Genomic DNA, 23,641 nt, shown 5'->3' on the forward strand with positions numbered 1-23,641 from the left:
GCGCGCCCCCACGGAGCTCCCGGCGCGAGCGTGCAGGCTGTGGTGGCTCTGGAGGAAGTAAGCGCACTGGGCCGCGCGGAGTCGCGCGCCCGCCGCGAGGCTCCGCCCCCCGCCCCGGGTAGGCGGTGGCGCGAGTGACGTAAGCAGCGGGAAATCCCCCCCCTCCCCCCACGTTCCGCCGGGCGGTCCGCCCCGCCCCCTGCCCCTGCCGCGGCATCCTGGCAAGGCGACGCCAGGACACTAGTGACCGGAGCGCGAAGATTCGGGGGTGGGAAGGTGTGAGCCGCAAACCCAGAGGAGCCGGGAAAGAAGAGGAGGCCCGGGGGTGGTCCGAGGACAGGCGTCCCGGCTGCGGAGGCTGCTCAGCCTCCTCACTGGTTGGCTGACTGACGGGCTAGCTGGCTGCCTGCCTGCCTGACCGGCTGCCTGGCTGACTGACTCACTGACTGACTGACTGGCTGCTGCCTTGCAGCCTCGGGCCGGACGCTGGAAGCTGCAGCGAGCGGCGCGCGGAGCCGAGCCATGGCCTCGAGTGAGTACCCGGGCGAGCACTCGCGGGTCACGGGGAGGAGCTGTCGGGGGCTCCGTTTGGGGTTGGGACGGTCTGCCTTTCAAGTCTTCTCATCTGGCAAATTGTCAGCCGTTTAAAAAGTTGCCCGCTCCGGGGTTTGCGTGTGAAATCAAAGCGGCGCACTGTAATCTGATCTTCTCCTAATAGCCAGAACCTTCGAAATTCCCAACGGTGTGCTTTTAGGATCACAGGGGGTAATCTCAGTAAAGGAGAGCAGAGAAGCCTCGCGTTTAAAGACTCAGTGGTATGGAGACCCAGTTTTACATTTTTGAACAAAAAAGAGGAACCTCCGGACCTCAGACGAGCTTTCTTTTTCTTTTAAGTCCAATCGTGCTAGCGGCTGACACTGGTACTGAATGTGGCGTGGCTGTGAAAGTCCTCAGTGGCGTTTTAATTCGTTCCAAGCGAAAACACTACCCCCGCCCCCACGAGCTAAAGATGTTGCTTGTCTAATTTACCTTGTAGAGACCTCGATCCCTTCAACCCCCAACCCCAACCCTGCACGCGCGTTTTGTTAGCAGCAAGAGGACGAGACGATATTTTGATTATGCTTTAAAGTAACTGGTAGGGTTGAAAATGTCATCATTTAATGTCAGTGTGTATCTGCTACTACTAAGTTTTGGATCGTCTGCTTTGAGGGGGACACATTTATAAGAAACAGTTTACAGGACAGGAGAGTTTAGTATGACAGCCGTGCTATATGTAAAGCAAGCACTTGAAGCAGCGAAGATGGTAGTGGGCACTTTCCTGGCCGTGGGAGCTAAAAATGACACCTTCGGTCTGTAGCAGGACGCTGACCCTTATCTTCCCAGTGACCCTCAGAAGAAGGCAGCCGACGTCTGGCAGAGAAGAGGAAGTAGAAAGCTTAGTGAACTCTTTAAGAGTTGAGCAGAACAATATCATAACTCCTGCTGTAAAGGAAACTGGGGTGTTTCACATGACACTTGATTTCAGTTTGTCTGTGGTTTTCATGAGAAAACAAGTGTAGTTTAAAATATTTCAACTTTCTCTTTACCCATTTAAATGAAGCCAGGCTTTCAGATGCTCTAGTAAATTCGTAAATTTAACTCATGTTCTGATTAGAAGCACAAAAAGGCTTTAAGTATTTAGTTCATTGGTAATCAGAAAGAGATTTTTGTATGAAATTTGTAAAGAGTGGCAAGCTTTGTTAAAACAGTTCTGTCCTTGTCTACCTAATAGAATCTTATTATATAGTGTATGAATGCAATACTTGAAAATTTTTCAACAGAAAAATCATTTATTAAAGAACTGTAAGACAGATATGATTTTAAAATGTAATACAATTGCAATCTGCCTAAGGACACATATTTTGTGCTGTTATAGAAATGATTCCAAAAGTTATAAAGTGGGGAACTTTTAAAAGAAATGGCAAGTTTTAAGGATTTAGAAGTTGGGTTGGGCTTGCCCAGCTTCTGTGAAGCCCTGGGTTCAGTTCTCAGTACTGTCAGAGAAAAAAAAAAAAAAATCCCAACAAACATAGAAAACAAATCTGCAAGTTGTAGTATCATTATCTTCTTGCTTTTTGATCTTTTATCAAGGGTTGCACTAAATGAGACTTCTTAAAATACACCATGTCATTTAAATTGTAATTCTGCTATTTGAAGTTTCTAGGCAAAAATATAGTTTAAAGGAGTCTGGGTACCTCATATCAGTTATAAAGACCAAATAGAGAAAAATTATGAAATAAATTTAAAATTCCCATTCCCCTTGAAATACTAATTTAAAAGCAACAAAACTGTTTAACTTATGATTATGTAATTTAGATTCTTTTCTTGCAATATAGTACTGAAACCTAGAAAAGCATCCATATTGATTACCAAGTATTGAGATCATTTGTTCATTCCTCTCCGATGTCATATGTAAATGGGTATGTGTAATTGAATAGGTGGTGCTTATAAATGTAAAGTGTCATAGATAATAATCTCCTGGGCAGAATTATATAAATGTCGTGAGAAGACAGGATTTTATATGATGATTCTAATTATTGTTCAGGTAAATTAGCAAATTAAGACTTCCTAGCTAGCCATTAATCTGTTTTTCATTGCCTTTTAAACAATACTGTGCTTTGTTCTAGCTTTTTGATAAGATTAATTATAGCAGGCAACATGGAAAAAAATGTTCCTGATCAAAGATCTGCATATTTAAGCAGTCATTATCCACACAATTGTATTCTATTTAAGTTAGCTGTCTTGTGTCCATATCTAAAATCTTTCATTATTTCCTAAAAATAACAAAATGGAGGGAGGTGCACAGTTGTCTTGTAAGACACATACTATTTTACTAATGATTAAGATTGTCTGTGGTGAAATGTACTTTAGAATTTAGAAAGTTTGTATTTAGTCACATTTTTTTCTTTAATATGATTCTGCTGTGTCACATAACAGGAACTATAGGAAGGAATTATTTTTGTGGACCTTACTACTCACCAACTTTTTGTATGAACTTCAAAATAACCTTTTTCCCCCCAATAAAAGTGAACATATCTGTGTGACAACTTACACTTTAATAATAGAGCTGGAAGTTAGGAGTGGCCAGCTAAAACAAATGACTTCCTTTTTTAAAAAGGAAGACTGTTCACAAATACAGATGTTTCAGAAATGCAGCACATGAAAAAGAGATAAAGGTGTTATAATAGTAGGTGATGTAACAACAAGAATGAATGGAGAAAATGGTGGATACAGGGTATATGTGGTCTCTTTCTCAATTTTTTTGTTTCAATTTTCTCCCATATGGGTTCTCTGCATGATTGTGTTTATGGGCACATGATCTGAATATTGCAGAGGAAGATATAATTTTTTTAAAAAAATGTTCCTTTGAAATTTGTGCTTAATTGGATCTCTTGTATTTTTAAGTCTGAAATCTTAATAGAGATGATTCGGCCCTGCCATGAATTTTTTATTTGAGGAAAGACTTTTAAACATTACTTTTGCATTCTAGTAGGTAAGAACCTCTCAGGACTGGTTTTTAGTTTGTTGTTTGTTTTGTTTTTCCTGTATCCACAGCAGTGATATCTTACTGGCTGTGGTTGGCCTTGTGATGAATACTCACCAGAAAGTTCTGCATGGAGATGATATTGGAAGTGTATGATTATTAGCTGCTTGCTCCTTTGCGTTCCAGGCAAAAGCTGCTTACCTAGGATTTCATGAGAAAGAAGCGCTCTAGTCAGCTGTTCTCAACCATGCTTAGTATGACCGTCATTTCTCTGCTGTGTTGTAAATAACAAGGCTCAGATATGTTTTATATAAAGGGAAATCAAAGGCTATCTTTTGACTGTTTTCTTGGTTTCAGTTGAATGAGGTTGGTTGGTTGGTTGGTTGGGTGACTAGGAGAATGACAACTTGCCAGACATTTTTTGCCTGTCTTATCCATAATTCTGTCTATGCTTGGATCCGAACACTGGGTTACTTCCCTGAACACTTTGCGTTGTGTTTACTTCTTCACGTCTTAGGCAGTTGGTCTTCAGAGTCCTTAGATTAACTTAGAATGTTTCTTCAGAAATCTGTCTGCACTTTATTCTTGAAGTGTTTCATTTCTCCTCAGATCTCTGTGAGGTTAGGTAATGGTTTGGCTTCTGATATACAGCCCCAGAACAAACTCTGTTCTAGGGACTTTGAATCTAAATATTCACCTTATATTCTTAAGATATTTGTATTTGTTTTTAGGTTAGAGGTTATAGCCATATCTGTTATTGAGGTTTTATGCTTAACAACTTTTTTCATGTTACATAAATTTAAAAGTTGATTTTATTTTGAAACTTGGTTGTAATTACACCTCTGCAGTTTAATGACACCTATGACTTTTATTCTTTCAAAAAATACTCTCATGGAAGAGTTTCGCTCTATCATTCCTTCCCTAGCTCTTCTGTGGCTATGGACCCAGAAGACATGCATCCATTTGGTAGTCAGATTTGTTAGTTCCTTGGATTACGACTGCCTCACTGCTATATTATTAAAAATTGTTACTGCACTGTGTATATATGTGTTTATGACAGGCATAGTGGTCCATTCCTTCAAACCCAGCACTTGGAGGCAGAGGCAGGCAGAGCTCTGAATTCAAGGCCAATCTGCTTTATAAAGCAAGTTACAGGCAATCCAGAGCATACAATGAGACTGTCTCAAAAAAAAAAAAACCAATAATAATAATCCTTTTCCTCAAAATGTTATATTATTTTAAAGTTTTAGCATCTCTAAAATGAACAGCAGTTCTCTTTATGAAGAGTAAAGTTAAGAGAATCTGTGAGAAATACCTATGTGTGTGTTTTAATTGGTATTATAATTAATTATATGTAACATATTCTCATTGTGTACTTAATTATGGCTTCTCATTCTAGCAATAATATTTTTGTTGGTATACCTATTTTATATATAATTGTGACAATTGATCTATTTTTAATGTTTCTAATGTAAAAGAAATTTCTAATTTCTTTTTAATCTTAAAATCTAATTTTTAATTTTTTCAATCTTAAAACTCATACTTGAGATTTTAAATAGGCTCAGTGTTGTCAAATAGCATTCTCTTGCACCTAAGTGCAAATGAAATCATAACTGTATTGCAAGCATTTTAGTTATAATTCAAAAATTATTCTAGTAGATATTAGCAATTCAAAATATATAAAAAATATATTTGAAAAATATGGAGACCAATCCAGACTTTACACTTGTCCTGGTTAAAGAAAAATTCCTTAATTAAATTGTTTAGAAACAACTTTGAAGCCATTTCTGTGCTTTTAAAACCCATATGACTTTCTGTAATCTTAGGCGAGAGTATTTGTCTTCCCTAAGGCTCCTTGGTTTATAATTTTTCCTTTGTACTCTCCATGGAGGACTACAGTTTTTCATTTTTCATCTTCAAGAGGAATGGCATTGTAAAACAGTACCAAGGAAGAACATGATTGGATCATTCTACTGACACATGATACCAATGATTTCCTAGCTAGGAGGGCTACAGTTAAATCAGAATATGAACAGATATGAGGAAGCATGAAGGTGTAGTTGTTCTGGTACCTACAAAGTACTGGGTTTTTTTTTTTTTCGGTTATTGAGGAATATAATAAGGAGGGACTGATTAATCATTAATATAGTCCTTTAATTTTTGAATCACTGACACAAAAGAGCTTTGGAATTTTAATCTTCACACAGATATTAATTTAGGACATTAATGAGTAATACAATTTCTACCATTCAGTAACTTGAAGAAGTAAAACATGTAGTTTTATTTCAATAACAAAGCTGGGTATGGTGATAGAAATCTGTAGTCCTGGTATTTGGAAGATCGGAAGTTCAAGGAAAGCCTCAAGCTACACATTGAGTGAGGCCTGCCTAGGTTATTTGAGAGCCTGTCTCAAAAAAGGATGTACCTCAACTGCCCAGCCTTGAGGAGCCCTGATTGGACCCAGCATTGTACAAAGTCTGTGGTAGTGGAGCCTATAATTTCAACACTAGGAAAGTGGAGGCCAGAGGCTTAGAAGTTCAAGATCAGCCTAGGCTACAAAACAAGTTAGAGGCTAGCCCTAAATAAGACACTGTCTCAAAACATAAAGAACACAATAGTTAATTTTTCCTAAACTAATGGTTTTTTGGTTTTTGTTTTGTTTTGCTTTGCTTTGCTTTGTTTGGAATAATTGCTCTTAAAAATTACCTTGATTGTTGGTTTACAGGACGGAAAAGTTATTCCCAACAGGGAATGTAGACTATAAATTCTGAAATTTGTTTTTGAGTGAGACTTGTTATCAATGAAGAGTTCCTTTTTATTGTTGGTATATTTTTGCTTTTTTGTTTTTTGAGACAGGGTTTCTCTGTGTATCCTTGGCTGTCCTGGAACTCTCTGTAGTCCATGCTGGCCTCAAAATCAGAGATCCACCTGCCTCTGCCTCCCCAGTGCCAGGACTAAAGGTGTGCCCAACTATTTCCTGGCTCAATGAAGAATCTCTACAAGAAGAAAAATAAATATAAATGCATGAAATTACATGACAACATTTAGGTAATTCTTATTACTTTAAGAAATTTAAAAAATACTTAGTCTTAGGTCCTTTGTATTTCATAGTTTTATAAATACACTCACTGGTTTAAAGAAATGTATAACTTGCTTTGAATAACCCTGCAATGTTTTTTTATATTTCTCCTTCAAAAAAAATCCAGCTATCATTAATGATGTCATTATATATCAATTTCTCACCAGAACACCTTTTAAGTAGTGGGCTGGGATTTATTTGACCATTTAGTTCAACCATATAAGTTCTTTAAGATGCCTCTGAAAAAAATCATGTTGAATTTAACACATTTGAAGAGAAAGGTACATTCTCTTAAGTAGTCCTACAAGAATGCATAGGCTGGGCTGGAGAGATGGTTCAGTGGGTAAGAGTACCCAACTGCTCTTCTGAAGGTCCAGAGTTCAAATCCCAGCAACCACATGGTAGCTCACAACCATCTGTGTAAGATGTAATTTTTACATATACAGTGATACACACATTGTAAAATATTCATTTGCCTTATATTTTCAGTAATTACTATGGACTTTGTTGGATTAAAATAGTTTTCTCTTTTGTGTGTGTGTGTTTGTTGTTTATTTGCGTTCTTTTGTTTTGTTTCTGGTGGTACTGAGTTTGTACCCAGATCCTTCAGCCTGCTTTCTGTCATTTGAATAAGCAAGTGAGTGATAGATTCAAATGCAAGAGGTCTAAATCAGAATGAATAAAATTAAAGGTAGCAGCAATAATTTATTGAAAAACCACATGGCCACAAGTGATTCTCCCCTCTGCCCCCCACCCCCTGTGTCTCTCTCTCACAGGGACCTAGTACTCACTCATTAGGCTAGGCTGGCAAGCCAGTGAGCTCCAAGGTTCCTTCTATCTCCTCTCCAGCACTGGCTTACAGGGATATGCTACCATGCCTGGCTGTTTTTATGGATGCTGGGGATTGAACTCAGGATCTTGTACTTGAATGTCACGGGTTTTTCTGACTTGGCTGCTTCCCCAGACCCTCACCACTAGTGATTTATTTCTCTTTGATGTTTAGATACCAAAATATGTCAGTTTTGTTTTTTGAAATAATCTTTTATTTTTATAACAGCTATATTTCAGACATATCCACATTTTTGCTCATATGACAATACTCTCCACTTACCTATACTCTGTTTTTTTTTTTCAGTTCATTTATTGGTAATCAACTGTAGCTCAAAATGTTAAAAGAAAAATTTCATAAAGTTTTAAATAACTTGTTTTAGTCGTTTGTTGTAATTGTTCTATTTTATTGTTGTTAGCCTCTTGTATGTATGTATGTATGTATGTATGTATAGGATAAAAATGTATGTGCGTGTATGTAAGTCATCTTTAAACTGATCATTTACTTTTCTTTTTTTTTTTTAGTCTAACCACTACCATCAGAATTCTTACTCTAGAAAGCTAATCTGAGCCTTTGATTTCCCCGAATAAAAGCATTGATTGCTTTTCACATATACAACAAAATCCATATTACTGAATGTACTTGGACTTTTGGTTCTCTTTCTAAGAGTTGGTATTGCACTCTAATTCCATTGGTGGTTGATGTCATGGACAATTACTTCCCTTTTTCTAAAATGTCTTTCCACTCTTGTTTTGTTACATTTTCCCTCTCTTAAACTGTTAGATTCCTCTTTTGTTCTTATTATAACTTTCTGCAGAATTTTGTTAGTATTTCCCCCTTCTGTACACTAACATCATTGCGATGACTAGTATAGTCATTGCTTGCTGTTGGGTATAGGGTCCTTCAGAGTAGCAGCTGTGATAGTGAGGGTGTCACTTTCTTCAAGAGAGGAACATCTGAAGTAATAGTAGTACCATTTACTGATTACCTCTTGTATGTGTGATACTTGGAAGAATGTAACACATATTTTACAGAGAATATTAATAACAAGATATTATTAAACACAGGGTCTTGCTGGACTCTTGCTGGATCTTATTTTGTTTTGACAGTAGATCTCAGGAGGCAAAAAATCACTGCAAGTTCATGGTCAATTGGGTCTACATAAACATAGTAAATTCTACAAAGAAAAGAAAAGTGCCCAGTTTGGAATAGACTATGTCCCATGCTATATTAAAAAATTCATTGTTTCACCATTTCTGAAGCTTGTTTACATTCTAACAGGATAAGCCTTAGTGAAATGGGTTTATGGTTTGGGGAATTTATACTCCTGAAGTAAAATCACATGGTTACCTGCCTTAACATGAAAACACAGTTATTTTATGGAACTTCTATTTCCATGACTTGGCTAAAGGGTGAAGATGCATATATTTTTAAAGTTTTATTGATATATACTTAAAACTCATTGTAATATAATAATTATATATAAACATTTTTGTTTTTTAGTTTTTTTGATATGAGATCTCATTATGTAGCCCTGCTGGCCTGGAACTTGCTATATAGTTAAGACTGGTCTTGAACTCACAGAGATCAGGCTACCTCTATTAAGGCCTGGCCCTCCATACTTGGAAATATAATGTGTGTGTGTGTGTGTGCACGCATATACCTATATACACACAGATATATTTTAATCAACACAATAAAAATAAACATGTCCACCATCCTCCAAACTTTCTCATCTACCAAGTTTAGACAAATAGTGATCACCTTTTTTTCCTTATAGATTAGCTTACATTTCTGGAGTTTCATGTAAATGGATCAGATTAGCTTCTTTTACTCAACACACTTACTTTGGTAGTTATATTTATAGTGTTTTATCCTAAGGGTGCATATGTTGAATTACATTTGTTATGGAAGGTAAATGACTTTGTCATCTCCACATTATGTGTTACATTTTGGAGAAGATTTAGATGGGACTGATTTGAAACTTAAGTTGAGCTTAAAGTCAATATACTGTTTTAGTATATTGTGTACAGATCCTTTGACAATCCAGACTCGCCTATGCAAGGACGTAAGTCCACTTTAATTTTTAATGAGTGTTCTCTCATGCAGTGATAGTCTAATTTAAAATAAAGCAGTTAAGTACATTTTACTCCGTTTTGGGATCTAATGTACTTCTGAATACTATTTTCTTCACCGTTCTTGGGAAATGTTGGGAGAAAAACCTTATAATTGCCCTTATGTGGACAGGAAACTCTGAGAGTTGTTATCTCACAACTTAATACACTCCTTAGGTATAGATATTAAGCAATAAAGAACTCATCAGTTATGTGTTAGTACTACATAGGAACTTAGTTTGTATAAGGAAATGTTATCTTCCTCATTTAATCTTTGAAGATTACATTTTAACTTTGTTATTTAATGTTGGGAAGGTAAAAGATCTTTGTTTTTTTAAAAAAACAATCCATTAATGTCTATTATATTACTATTCTAATCTCATTGCACTGTTCTTTTTAAAAATTTCAGGTGGATATAATCCATATGTAGAAATAATTGAACAGCCAAGGCAGAGGGGAATGCGGTTTAGATACAAGTGTGAAGGGCGATCAGCAGGCAGCATTCCAGGGGAGCGCAGCACAGACAACAACCGGACATACCCGTCTGTCCAGGTAATGGGCCTTTCTTCAGTATCTCACTTTTAAGGGTTCATTTTGTTTTACTGTTTTCTAGACAGGGTTTCTCTGTGTGGTCCTGGCTGTCCTGGAACTCATTCTGTGTAGACAAGACTGGTCAGAGATCTCCCTGCCTCTGCTTCCCAAGTTAAGGGTGTGCATTACCACCACCTGGCAGAAGACTCAATTTAACAGTTTTTTGCAACTCCATGCTGTGGGCACCCCCTTTCTTCTTTGCATTTGCTCTCCACTAGCTAGATGTGTAGAGATATCTCTTAAAGGACTCTTTCCTGCTATTGAAGTTCATGTATTAATATAACTGCAGTGACTCACAGTGCTTATTGTACACTGTCAGCTTTGGATCAGATCCCTCTTGTTAACACAAAGCATTTAATGAGGAAAAAGCATTCTGTATGTATACTGGTCAAGGGAATTATTGTATAAGTTAAAGATGGATTTGGAACATTTTTTGACCTTTTAGTGTAGAGGCTATTAATAACTTTTCCCTTCTTTTTTTTTCATACCTTTATGCTTACCTCCCAAACTCTGAGTTATTTAAATCATTTAAAGTATCCTTCCTTTTCTGTATGTGTGTAAAGTGCTCTTTTGTGTGTGTGAATGTGGACACTCAGGTACCTCAGTGTCCATGTGGGAGTCAGGACAGCGTTGGGCGTGTTGGCGTCTCATTCTTGCCAATGAGACGTTTTGAGACAGGGTGTCTTGGCTGTTTTTCCACTCTATCTAGACACCTGGTCCACTAGTTTCCAGGGTTCTTCTGTCTCTGACTCTCATCTCCTGATAGGAGTGCTGCTACTACAGGCTCAAGCTACTGGTCTCTTTATCTTTTTTGACACACTAGGGATTGAACCTAGAATATTAGGAATGCTAAACAAGTGTTCTACCACTGATACATATCCCTAGCCTGTGAAAACAGTGGTTATGGTTGGAAGTGAAATTAGCAAATATACCATTTTTATAACGTATGTTTATATTTGATATTTATAAATTACATTCCCTTTTAATTTTTATAATCTGTTTATTCATTTATTCATGTTTAGTGTTTTGAAACAAAATTGTTAGCCCCAAACTTGTAGTGATCTTGCCTCTCGCCTCTGTTCCTTCATACTGGAATTACAGACATGTGCAATCATGCCTAGCTAATTTTTATCGTTTAAGTGCCAATTAAAATCCTTAATAGTGAGTTGGTGTGGTAGTACATGACAAGCATTGGGAGGCATAAACAGGTAGATATTGAGTTGTGGACTACTTACCTATACAAGAAGTTCCAGGCCAGTCTGGGCTATTTAAACAAGACCTTGTCTCTACAAACAAATGAAAACAAAGTTAATAGAAGTCAGGGGCAATGTCACCCATCAAAATCTCATCTACTTGGGAGGCAGGCTGTGGTGGGTAGATGCCTTGGGCCTAGAAACTTGTATGGATAAAAGGAAGACACTATCTCAAGATGGAGTTTGAAATGTCCTTAATTTTTCACCAATAGATCTGAAATTACTGTTTTGTAACTAGCTTATTATTTACAGTTTATTTTATTGAACCTAAGAAGAATTACAAAATTGCTAAGTTATATATTGATTCCCAAATTTCTGTTTTTATATTTTTAACTGATACAGATGCTTAAACTGTATATATTAATGGGATGTCATGTAATATATAATACATGTATACATCATGTAATGCTTCAGTAAAGTTAAACATACTTAGCTCCTCAAACATTTATCATTCCTTGTGGAAACATTCAAAGTCCTCCTAGTTTTTTGAAATATATAGTGCATTTGTACAATAATATGCCTAAAGGCTTTTGTCCTATCTACTGTACTAACTTAATTTTAAGAAAATATTTTATATATGCACACACACACACACATATATATATATACATGCATACACACACATATATATGTATATATATATGAGAATGTGTGAGTATGTGTGTGCATGTGTGTACACGCATAGGCCCACGGAGGACAGACGAGAGTATCAGATCCCTTGAAGCTGGAGTTACAGGCAGTTGTGAACTGTGCAACATGAATTCTGGGATCTGAACTCTGGTCCTCTGGAAGATCAGTAAGTGCTTTTAGCTGCTGAGCTATCACTCCAGGCCCATAACTTCATGTTTTTAAATCACACTACTTGCAATAATACTGCTTTGAATTATCTAAATTCTTTCTAAGTGTTCAAAGACATACAGTGAAAAGTTAATTTAAAATTCTTTTTTTTTCCAACATTGTGAGTCATTTTTGGCTTCTCTTAAAAAAAAATTGTTCCTAAATTAAAGCATTCCAGAGCAGTGTATCTTACTCCTTACTCCCCTACTCCAGTTCATCCTGGTAGACCTGGAAGTAACACATAAGCAGCTCAGAGCACAATTTGCTGCTGTCTACAGGGTGCAGCCAGACACACAACCAGTTCTGGAGATGGTTCTTCAGATAAATTTTGAGAAGATGTTTCAGATACTTTTGAAAGAAGGTGCCTCTGAAGAGGCAGGTCTTGCTCTTGCTCCTTTGATGGTCACACTCTCCACCAAGATCCCAGCTTTCCCCTTCACCTGTGGTGTGGGTACAGTCAGGGATGAATTTCAAAACCTGCTTCTATTTTTACTTCCTTTGCCACAAGGTTTTTCATTGGCTATGTGGTCTTAGAGGACTCTGGCTTTTTTTTTTTTTTGACACTTCTCTCTCTCTCTCTCTCTCTCTCTCTCTCTTTCTCTGTGTGTGTGTGTGTATGTGTGTGTGTTCTCTCCTTGTGCTACTGTGAGATACAGAGATTGAAGTTGTTAGTGGCAAGTGCCTTTACCTGCAGCACCATCTCACCAGCCCTTAGTTCTTCTTAAATCATCTTACTTTATTCATCAAAATTATATGTACAGTTTGTATTTTTTCTGTCCCAACAAGTCTTTGCTGTAGTAATATATAATCAGGGGTTTCTACCTTGCCTTGGATCATTTAGTTCCCAAATTAAAAACTTAAAACCTTTATATTTATGTTAAGCCTTTAAAGCACTAGAGCTGGGCAGATATCTACCCTCTAAGTTATTAGTATCTACTTTCTGAGTTATAACTTGACATGCTCTGCCTGGGCCACTTTTACTGCAATTGGCCAGCCCTTATGGCCATGCTTTCATGGTTCACCTACCCCATGGCATCTTTTCCTCTCTCCACCTTCTCCTTCTTCCCTCATGGTCTCCTGCCTCAGTCCCTAAGCCCAGGAACCAAAACTTTACCCATCTCTCTTCTGCCCAGCTCTAGGCTATCTGCATCTTTATTGACCAATCAGGGATAAGTTGGGGGTCAAGGTTATATTTGGTGTACATGAGGATCTTCCATCTTCCATCTCCTGAAGCAACCAGGGCCAATTTTTAGCAACAGACAAAACCTCAACAGTTTTAAGTTAAGGAGCAAGTTTTGTACAACAAAGACTGGTAAATATAAGAACTATTTATTTTGGATTTTTGAGGCAGGGTCTCTTTGTGTTGCCCTGGCTGTCCTGGAACTCACTCTGTAGACCAGGCTGGCCTTGAACTCACAGAGATTTGTCTGCCTCTGCCTCCCAAACTTTGGGATTAAAAGTGCACCATAATGCCTGGCCTGCTTACCTGCTTTAAAAGGAAAATAAACAGATGATAAAGCTTGATGAAATAAGGGCAGAAAGAAATATTTTAGGAATTGAAAGTTTTCCCAGCTGATATATTCTCTGAAAACTTTAATCTCAAGTAAACTGCTGACTATTTGAATTTTATTACATGCTGACTACATTATATAAATTGAACCTAAATTAATGGATCAATTCTTTTTATTTGTTTGCTTTTTAAAAAGGGCATTATTATAGGTAGCCCTGGCTGGCCTTGAACTTGTGCTGATCCTGCTTCAGCCTTCCAAATGCTGGGGCTATAGGCATATGCTACAATACCTACCTATTGTTAACAAGGTATACATACAGACTGTAAATTTAATTTCCCTTTTTCAGATTATGAACTACTATGGAAAAGGAAAAATAAGAATTACATTAGTAACAAAGAATGACCCATATAAACCTCATCCTCATGATTTAGTTGGAAAAGATTGCAGAGATGGATACTATGAAGCAGAATTTGGACCAGAACGCAGACCTCTGTTGTAAGTATACAGTGACAGAAATCTTCAACAATAGGACAAAGGTATAATTTTAGTTTTTAGCAAAATAAATTAATTCTGTATTTAATTTGCTGTAATATGTACATTACATTTTAATTACATTTTGTTACCTGTGGGGAGGACACATGTGCTTGGGGGGCATGTGGAGGTCAGAGTTGGCTCAGCTGGTGGAATCAGTTCTCTTCTCCACACGTGGACCCTGAGGATTAAACTCAGCTTGCCAGACGCCTTTGCCCACTGAGCCGTCTCACCAACCTGATATTAAAAATTTTTTGTTCTTACCACTTGCATTCATTCTTTATTAATAGGTACCACACATGATAGTTAGTAGAAATTCTTCCTAATGTTGCCTAGACTGGGCTCATACTTACTATGTAGAATGACTTTGTACTTACCTTCCTGCCTCCAACTCCCAAGTCCTGACATTACAGGTAACACCACCCTGTCTGGCTCAGTAGGAGTATTTTTTATGTTATTATTTTATTTTCCTTTGTTGTTTTTTGTTTTGTTTTTGTTTTTGTTTTCAAAACAATTTCTCTGTGTAGCCCTCACTGTCTTGGAACTTGCTCTGTACATCAGGCTGGCCTCAAACTCAACCTGCCTCTGCCTCCCCAGTGCTGGGACTAAAGGCATGCCCTACCTCTGCCTGGCTTCTCCCCCCCCCCCCCACCTGCCTCCTTAAGACAGAGTTTCCTGTAGGCTAGGGTTGCCTTCCAGAGGATTCAGATACTGAGATTAGAGGTGTGAGATCATAGCCTTAAGACCCTATCTCCAGTTTATGAGGATTGAACTTAAGACTTTATACATGTTAGGCTAGAAATCTGCCAACATATCCACCACTTCTTATTTTTTAAGTTTTGACTGTTTTGAGACGGAATCTCCATGTGTAGCTCAGCTTGGCTTCCAACTTGTAGTGATCCTCCTTCTTCAGCCTCCAGAGCACTGGGGTTATAAGTAAGCAGGCATTACCATGTCTGGATAGGTATACCTCTTTATATTGTTGAAAGTAAGAAAACATATGTTGTGATTAATCTCTTCGTTCTGTATGATCTACAAAAAAATTGTGACTATCCTGTAGTACACAGCAAGACATTATCTCCAAAAAGTTCTTATTAATAGTAATGACACAAAACATAAAAAGCCCTAGAAATACACACTTGACAAGAAATCTTAACGCCTGCATGTCTTGATCTTCCAGCAGTGTTTCAAACTTTCAGTCAGTCATTTGTGTCTTGAAATACTCTTTCTTGATTGCTGTGAAGACAAACTTGTTGTAACCTGTAGTTTTCTGGCTGTTGTTCGATGGCCCCTGGTTTTTATCTTTTGTCCCATTCTAGTGCTATATATATAGTAGTTGTTGGGGGGGGGTTGTTTGTTTTTTTGAAACAGGGTTTCCTCTGTGTATCCCTAGATGTCCTGGAACTTACTCTGTAGACCAAGTTGGTCTTGAACTCAGAGATCTACCTGCCTTTGCCTCCCAAGTACTAGGTCTAAAGGTGTATGCCTCCACTGTCCAGCTTAGTGCCTCTGATCTTACACTGCAGTCAGGAGAGTGTTCCTTCAGTCTCTGTTCACAGTGTTCTTTCAGAGGGATGTGATTTACTTAGTTCACAAGACTTGAGCTAGCAGGGTTGGTTGTTTGTTTTTAAATTCTAGTAGTATCATAGGCCTTGTAAGCCCTTTGGACTCTTATGTCCTACACAGTGGCAGGAAAACATCCACAAAAGATATGTGAGTGAATGAACATGCTTGTGTTCCAATACAAACTTTATTTGCAAAATGAGCAGTATGTTGAATTTGGCCCATGATTAAGAGTTTGCCAACCGTCCATTCCAGACACTAAGTTCCATGAAGGGAGGAAAATGTATCTCCATTCCCTTTGAGAGTTTTAGTGCACAATTGGGACTCCAGAACGTGTTGAATGACTATGAAACAGTACATTGAGTGAATGATCAGACGCCCCATGATTCTTGACTTTCGCCTCTTTCCCTTCTTTCCTTTCTTTAGTACTGGGTTGAGTCCAGGGTATGATTGCTAGACAAGGTACCACACTACTGAGCTAACCCTCTGTGCATACCAGATGAGGTTATTCAGATGAAAGAAAACCAAGTCGTGTATGTTAGGGTGAAGAATTATTTTGTTGCAGGATTTCAAGAAAGGATTAAGAATTGACAGCTTATTTTTTGTTATTGGAGGAGGAGGAAGGAAGTGGCAAAGTTATTTTAGGTGCTAATGAAGTCACAGGTGTGAGTGCCAAGCATGAAGCATGAACATACAGCAGTGTGAACATGGAGTAAGGCAAACCAGGCAGCCTCTGGCTGCAAGTGCCAAGTGAAGTTTGAAGAAACAGTGATGTTCTTATCATTTGAGTTTTGCTTCCTTATTCACACCCACCCATCTCAGATGATGTCATGGTTTTTCCATGTGGGAACAAGTATGACTGGATGGTGGTAGGGGAGTTCCCCATCATCATTTATATTACACATATGCAAATGAGTAATATTTGTAGCTATTGAGAAGTTTTCCATAAATGACCCTTTGAAACTGTTGCTAAATATTGTTAATATTAACCCTCTCTAATAAAAATACTTCATTTCCTCTATTGTAATCATATAACATGGCATAAGGTGTATTCTGTTGTCTATGAAAAAAATTGAGGCCAGGCTAAAGTACACAGCAGGACCTTGTACAGCTGTATTTTCATATATTTCATGGTACATTTTTTAGTGATGAGCTAGGCAGGCATCATAAATGAGCAGAGGGAATCAAATATAAGAAGGCTAGCCCAATCCCTCATCAGAGTGGATAACTGTGTGTAAGTGGGGACACAGGTGCTCAGCTCTAACAGATTGTCTCTGTGCCCAAGGAGTGCTAGCAAACCTCTGAAATGTTCATGAAACCAGAAGAGCTGATACTCAGCTCTGATCACTTCACTCTTAAGTTTGGTAATGTATATATATAATTTTTAAAATGCACTCGTCACTTCTATACATTTTTTAAAAATACATAGGTTAACACTGCTATAAGTTTAGCAAAACATACATGCATATTTTAGGGTCTAGCTGTCTTTGTACCTTTTGATACACCAATTTTAGTAAATTGATCATAATTTTGTTTGGAAGGAGAAATTTTGCTTCTTGATGGTTTTGTTTGTTTTGCTTGTAATGTTTATCTACCTTGGTATATTTGACTAAGCATATTGGCAAAATGTAATTATAAAATAGTATATTTGACAGTTATATAATACTCTATATACTTTTTTAGTTTGGGACAGGTTTTCCCATAATCCAGGGTAGCCTAAAAGTTGCTAGGTAACCAAGGTAATCCACTTGCCTCTATCTCCCTAGTGCTAGAATTAAAGGCATGTCACCATGTGCTCTATTTTTCTATTAACAATTCTCTTAGGCAGGCCTATGTTTGTTTCTCTTGTATCTTCTTTATTATCACAGTCAGAACAGGATCTGTGACCTAGAGGTTGGTGTGACAGAGAGATGACTTTCTGAGTATGTTTGATTTTTGTCATACTTTTGTTTAACTATGATGTGATTTTGAAAGTTTCATTTTTTTGCTTTTAGTTTTCAAAATTTGGGTATTCGGTGTGTAAAGAAAAAGGAAGTGAAAGAAGCTATTATTTTAAGGATTAGTGCAGGAATCAACCCTTTCAATGGTAAGTGCTTTGTTATAATTTCTACTATTTGTATTATCAGTGGACTGTGATTTCTATTTATAGTACAATTCTACTTGTTGACTTGTATTTAAGTGGAAGCTTCCCCTCCCCTTCCTTGTTGTTTTTTTTTTTTAAAGATTTATTTATTGATTATATGTAAGTACACTGTAGCTGTCTTCAGACACTCCAGAAGAGGGAGTCAGATCTCGTTACAGATGGTTATGAGCCATCATGTGGTTGCTGGGATTTGAACTCCGGACCTTCGGAAGAGCAGTCGGGTGCTCTTACCCACTGAGCCATCTCACCAGCCCTTGTTGTTTATTTTGATGTGAGGTCTTTATATGTAGCTCTGGCTGCTCTGTTACTCACTACGTAGTCCAGATTGGCCATGAACTCGTAGCAATCCACCCTCATCGGCCCCCAGATTCTGGGGCTGTAGATGTGAGCCACCATGCTCAGCTAAAACAAAAAAACCCAAAACTGAAACCTTCTCCAAGTGTTTTTGATTCTTTCAATATGCTTCTTCTTTATGCCAGTCTGCCAACCATCAGGATTCACCCTTCTTTCTCAGTGTTGAATGGACACTATGTTATAAAGGATTTTCCTCCCTTACCACCACTGGTGTTTAATAGTGATCTCATACAGCCCAGCCAGCTTGAATTGCTGCTTTGCTGAGGCCGCCTTGGGCCCTTGATCTTCACCTTCTAAGTTGTCATTACAGGCATGAGCTCCATACCTGGCCACTCAAAATATTGTTTAGACTTCTCTTGATTTTTTTGTATGAATGTTTTGCTTGCATATATGTATGTGTACCACAAATGTCGCTGGAGGTCAGATCTCTTAGAACTTGAGTTGCAAATGTGTGTCACATCTGCAAGATGTGACTTGGAATTAAACCCAGGTCCTCTGCAAGAGCAGCAAGTACTCGTAAGTACTAAGGCATCTCTTCAGCCCTTCAAAATATTTTTGTAGTATGTTTTTGTATTGGTAAAATAAATCTTACTGTTTAGTACATTTTATTGTGAATAACACTTACTAAGTGGTTTGTTTTTATTTTATTGTTTTGGGGACAGGGCCTTACCACATTAAAAAAGGCTAATTTCAGATGCCTTGTCCTCGGATCTCAAGTCTCCCTCCTGCTGGGATTATAGACACATACCACCATTTATAGTTTAAGCATTTGATGTGTGTTGTTGTTTTTGTTTCTGTTTCTGCTTTTGAGACAGGGTCTCATGTATTCTGCACTGGTCTCAAACTCACTATGTAGCCAAGAGTGACCTTGAATTTTCTGATCCCCTGCTCCACCTCCCAGTACTGGGATCATTCACATTCATCATAACACTTGGCTTATGAATCTTTGGAGATTAAACTCAAGGTTTTGTGTGTGCTAAAGAAGCACTCTGCCAAATGAGCTGCTTCCTTGGCCTTTATGACACTCTTGGCTATGGCATCTGGTACCTTTAGCATTCTCTATTGTTAAGTAGGTAAATGATTCCTAAGTGTATGCAGTTATTCTATGTACCTACTTTAGTAGTCTTGTTTGCCTAGGCATGGTAGAACACACGTGTAATTCAAGCTACTTGAGATTGCATCCTTAAACTTACTGTATAGCTATGGATAACCTTGAATTCTGCTTGAGCCTTCAGTCATTTGAAGGAATGTAATAACCAATTCTATGTATCCTATCTTCAGTGTTTAGTGAAAATACAAAGATGTAGCAGATACACCCATTCTAAGTCCATAAGACTTTGCCTGATAGGATAGAAGTGGCACTTGTAGGTGGCAGTCATGTAAGATAAAAACTTAAGTACAGGGGGCTGGTGAGATGGCTCAGTGGTTAAGAGCACTGACTGATCTTCCGGGGGTCCCGAGTTCAAATCCCAGCAACCACCCGTAATGAGATCTGAAGACAGCTAAAGTGTACTTACATATAATAAATCAATAAAATCTTTGAAAAAAAAAAAAACAAACCTAAGTACAGATCTGGTGCTGCACTGACTGAGAGAGAAGGGATATTTCTTGTATTCCAGGATAAAGTTTAGGCTTTATAGAAAATTAGTTCAGGGTAGGAAATATGACCAAGTAAGTAAAGTGTCTACTGCATAAGCATGAAGATCTGAGTTCAATCTCAGCATCCCTTTGACCAGAGCTAGGTATTCCCAACACCAGGGAGATAGCTCCAGGTGGATTTCTGGAGCTGGCAAGGCTCAGTGGGAGACGATACTTAGTGCTGATCTCTACCTCCTCACGTATGCTTATCTGTACATACTGTATACACACACAAAGCAGGTATTAACTGAATTTTCAGCCTTTACTCTGATCCAGACATCACTTGTGATTCCTGGTTGTCAGTAGTTTTTAACCATGTCATACAGAGATGGGAATAATATTGATAAAATAAAAACTTTTTCTACATACTGAAAAAATTCAAAGCAAAATATCCCAAATTATAATCTTTTGTGAAAATAGAATTTCTTGTCTTTGATAGAATCATGGTGTGGCTAAATACATTTATATTTTAGTTTACTAGCCATTTTATTTTTCTTTAATATATCATTTTACTACTTTAAACTCTTATACTTGAATAAATCCATCCAGATACAGTCTTTCATGTAACCTCAAGGCAAAGAAACATTTCCCCAACTCCCAAAATGTCTTTGATCTTTCTCAATCAGTTCTTTCCTTCCAGCTCTTGCCCCAGTCGACAGCTCATCTCCTTTCTGTCAGCACACCTAATTTTTCTAGGGTTTTATGGAAATGGAAGTATTCTTTTATATTCTATATTCTTTCCTGTCTGGTTCCACTTGGTCTTACTGTTTTTGCAGTGTATATTGTTGGAAAATATAACCATAGTTTGTTCTTTATTGCTGAGTATTTGTTCATTGTATCACTATAATACAATTTGTTTCTATTAACAGAAATTTATTTGTAAACTGTCAGGAGCACCTAGCCATTCATTGTTTTTGTCTATCTATCTGTTTTGTTTTAATATTGATTACTCACTTTGAATTGAAGACACTGAAACCTTGAACTCTTACATTTATATTGCTATTAACTGAGACTTTCAATAGTCCTGCGCTCTTACTGCCTCTGTCCTGGTCCCAGCAGACGGTGCTACTGTGATACAGGTGCTGGTTGAACCTCATATTTTTCCCTTAAACATGGTTTGAGGGTGCGTACATAGGTATGGAGGCAAAAGGACTGCCTCAGATGTTTGCCTCCAACATTTTCTGCCTCCCTTTTTTGAACTGGGGTTCTCACCAGCCGGCTTAGAGCGCAACCAGTACCCTGCCTCTGCCTTCCTGGCACTGAGAATATTACCAGGAGCCTGACTACTACTGCACCTGGCTTCCTTGCATGGGTTGGAGGGTTGAGCTCATACTTGCAAGGAAAGTACTTTACTGACTGAACCATCCATCTCTCTCAGCCCTATTTTGACCTTTCTAGTTGTACAAGTATGTTTTCATAGACTCAAATGTTAGGCTTAAGAATGCTAATACTGGAATAAATTTTAGTGTTAGCATAACTCCTGAGATTATTTGACTGGCTTTGTGTGAGATATGTTTTTTTTTTTTAAATAAGTTATCACCTGTAAGACTGGGGAATTTAGCTAATTATTTTTCATATTTAATCTTTTAATTTTAATACTAGTGTCCTTTCCAAGTAAATTTTTCATGTAATTTAATGAATTTTATGTTTTTAAAATATGGCATATATAAGTAACAATTTATTGCTATAGGCTTAAAATATTTCAAAACGCAGCAATATTTTGTTTTAGAAATGGGCTTCTTTTCAAATATCAATGCAAAGAGACTACTGTACTATATTCTGTGGCAAGTTTTTGTATTTTTTTTTCAGAACTGTAAAAATGCCTTGGTGTGCAGTTTGTTTTTAAGCTGACTTGACTTACACATAAAGTTATGTCATGATATCTTTTTCACATTGCATCTCTAAAATGCTGGTGCAAGTTAATATGACCCTCTGCTTCAAATTCCCATGCCATTATTTAGCTGTAAAATTTATTATTTAGAAAAATAATGTCATCTCCTTAAAATCAATGTCTTACCTATAAGAACAGGGATGATGGTGATTTTTGCTAGATTTAGAAAGTAATTACAGACTGGGCCAAGTGTTATGTTAAATGACGAATGCCTGTTTCCCATTGTCTATAACTTGTATCCATATTTAAGATTTTTGATTTTGGTGGTCAATTTATGATTCTGCCCTTAAGTTCCTAGTCCCTGGTATAGTCTCTCTCTGAGCATGGCTACTGTCTGTTATATACTGTTAAATAGTAACTGTACAATAATGAAAACTATTCTTGAGATTGAACACCATCTTAGTTTTCTGCAGACGTAGGTGCGGGTTAAGGTTATTGAATGTTGTGGGCAGAGAGGAAGACAGCAGGATTTTGGTAATAAGTAAAGAATTAGTATTATGTGTTCTGCATTCTAAATCTGAGATTGTACTGTTCAGTCCCTGAACAGCAGCTGCTGGACATTGAAGACTGCGACCTCAATGTGGTGAGGCTGTGTTTTCAAGTTTTCCTTCCTGATGAACATGGTAACTTCACAACTGCTCTGCCTCCCATTGTTTCTAACCCAATTTATGACAACCGTAAGTGCTTTAATTTTCTTATGTCTGTACTTTTAGCTTGTTTCATTTCCTTAACTGCTGAAAAGTTTAAAGGATTTTTGCAATTTGAAAAGGAGTATGTTAGGTGGGATTGGTGGCTTGTGCATATAATTCTAGCAACCAGAAGGCTGAGGCAGGAGGATAAAGTTTGAAGGCATACTGGACTACACATTGAGAAGCCAGGTGTGGCGGTGCATGCCTTTAATCCCAGTACTCAGAGGTAGAGATAGGCAGATCCCTGTGGGCTCAAGGCCATCCTTGTCTACCCTGTGATTTCCAGGATTACATAAAAAGATCCTGTCTCAAACAAAAAGCAAACAAACAAAGCACTGTTCATTACAGGAAAAAAAAAAACCCTCAAGCATATATACATATATAAGAAAGAAGAGCAAATCACCATTAGTCTCCTCCTAAATGGCCACTGTCCTCAAGCATACACTGTAGTCCCTTTGAATAAGCACAGACACAACCATCTTCCTCATCACCCACATTCACCCACTAAGTTTGGCAACTTAAAAAAAAGGATCAATGATATTTTTTTTAAAAAACTTTTTTTTCAAGCCAGTAGTGGTAGTGCATGCCTATAATAATAGCACTTGGGAAGTCCAAGCAGGCAGATCAGGAGTTAAGTTTTCCTTTACCATGTTTAAAAATGGGAATTCAAGACCCTACTGTGTCACATGAGATCCTTTCTCAATAGAAACAGAAAATCCCAGAACTTTTCTCTTTGCAATGTGTCTTGAACCTTTTGCAATCAGTTTTTCTTTTCTTTTTTCTTTTTAAACACTGCTGGCATTTAACCAGGACCTTGTACAGAGCTATACCCCAACCCCACTTAGCTTTCCAGTACCTGAATAGTTATCTCCTTCCTTCTTTCTTTCTTTCCTTCCTTCCTTCCTTCCTTCCTTCCTTCCTTCCTTCCTTCCTTCCTTCTTCCTTCCTTCCTTTCTTTGTGTTGCTTTATACTTTTTTCTTTTATTTTTTTCCTCAAGAAAGGGTTTCTCTGTGTATCAGTCCTGGTTGTCCTAAATTCACTGTAGATCAGGCTGGCCTTGAACCACAGAGATCCACCTGCCTCTACTTTTGCCT

General features: G+C 37.7%; 1 protein-coding gene across 1 annotated transcript in view; it reads left to right on the forward strand.

Moving 5' to 3' along the window:
- The first annotated feature begins 226 nt into the window (after nucleotides 1–226).
- The window catches only part of Rel (REL proto-oncogene, NF-kB subunit), a 29,468-nt gene continuing 6,053 nt past the window's right edge, over nucleotides 227–23,641 (forward strand). The window contains exons 1-5 of the mRNA XM_021177498.3: nucleotides 227–532; nucleotides 9,955–10,097; nucleotides 14,084–14,232; nucleotides 17,826–17,917; nucleotides 22,394–22,534. Coding sequence (XP_021033157.1) covers nucleotides 523–532; nucleotides 9,955–10,097; nucleotides 14,084–14,232; nucleotides 17,826–17,917; nucleotides 22,394–22,534 — 535 coding nt within the window. The 5' untranslated portion in view covers nucleotides 227–522. The remainder of the gene's footprint in view (nucleotides 533–9,954; nucleotides 10,098–14,083; nucleotides 14,233–17,825; nucleotides 17,918–22,393; nucleotides 22,535–23,641) is intronic.

The sequence above is a fragment of the Mus caroli genome, unplaced genomic scaffold (genome assembly GCF_978045245.1).
Source record: "Mus caroli unplaced genomic scaffold, Mus_caroli_1 scaffold_13, whole genome shotgun sequence".
Lineage (NCBI taxonomy): Eukaryota > Metazoa > Chordata > Mammalia > Rodentia > Muridae > Mus > Mus caroli.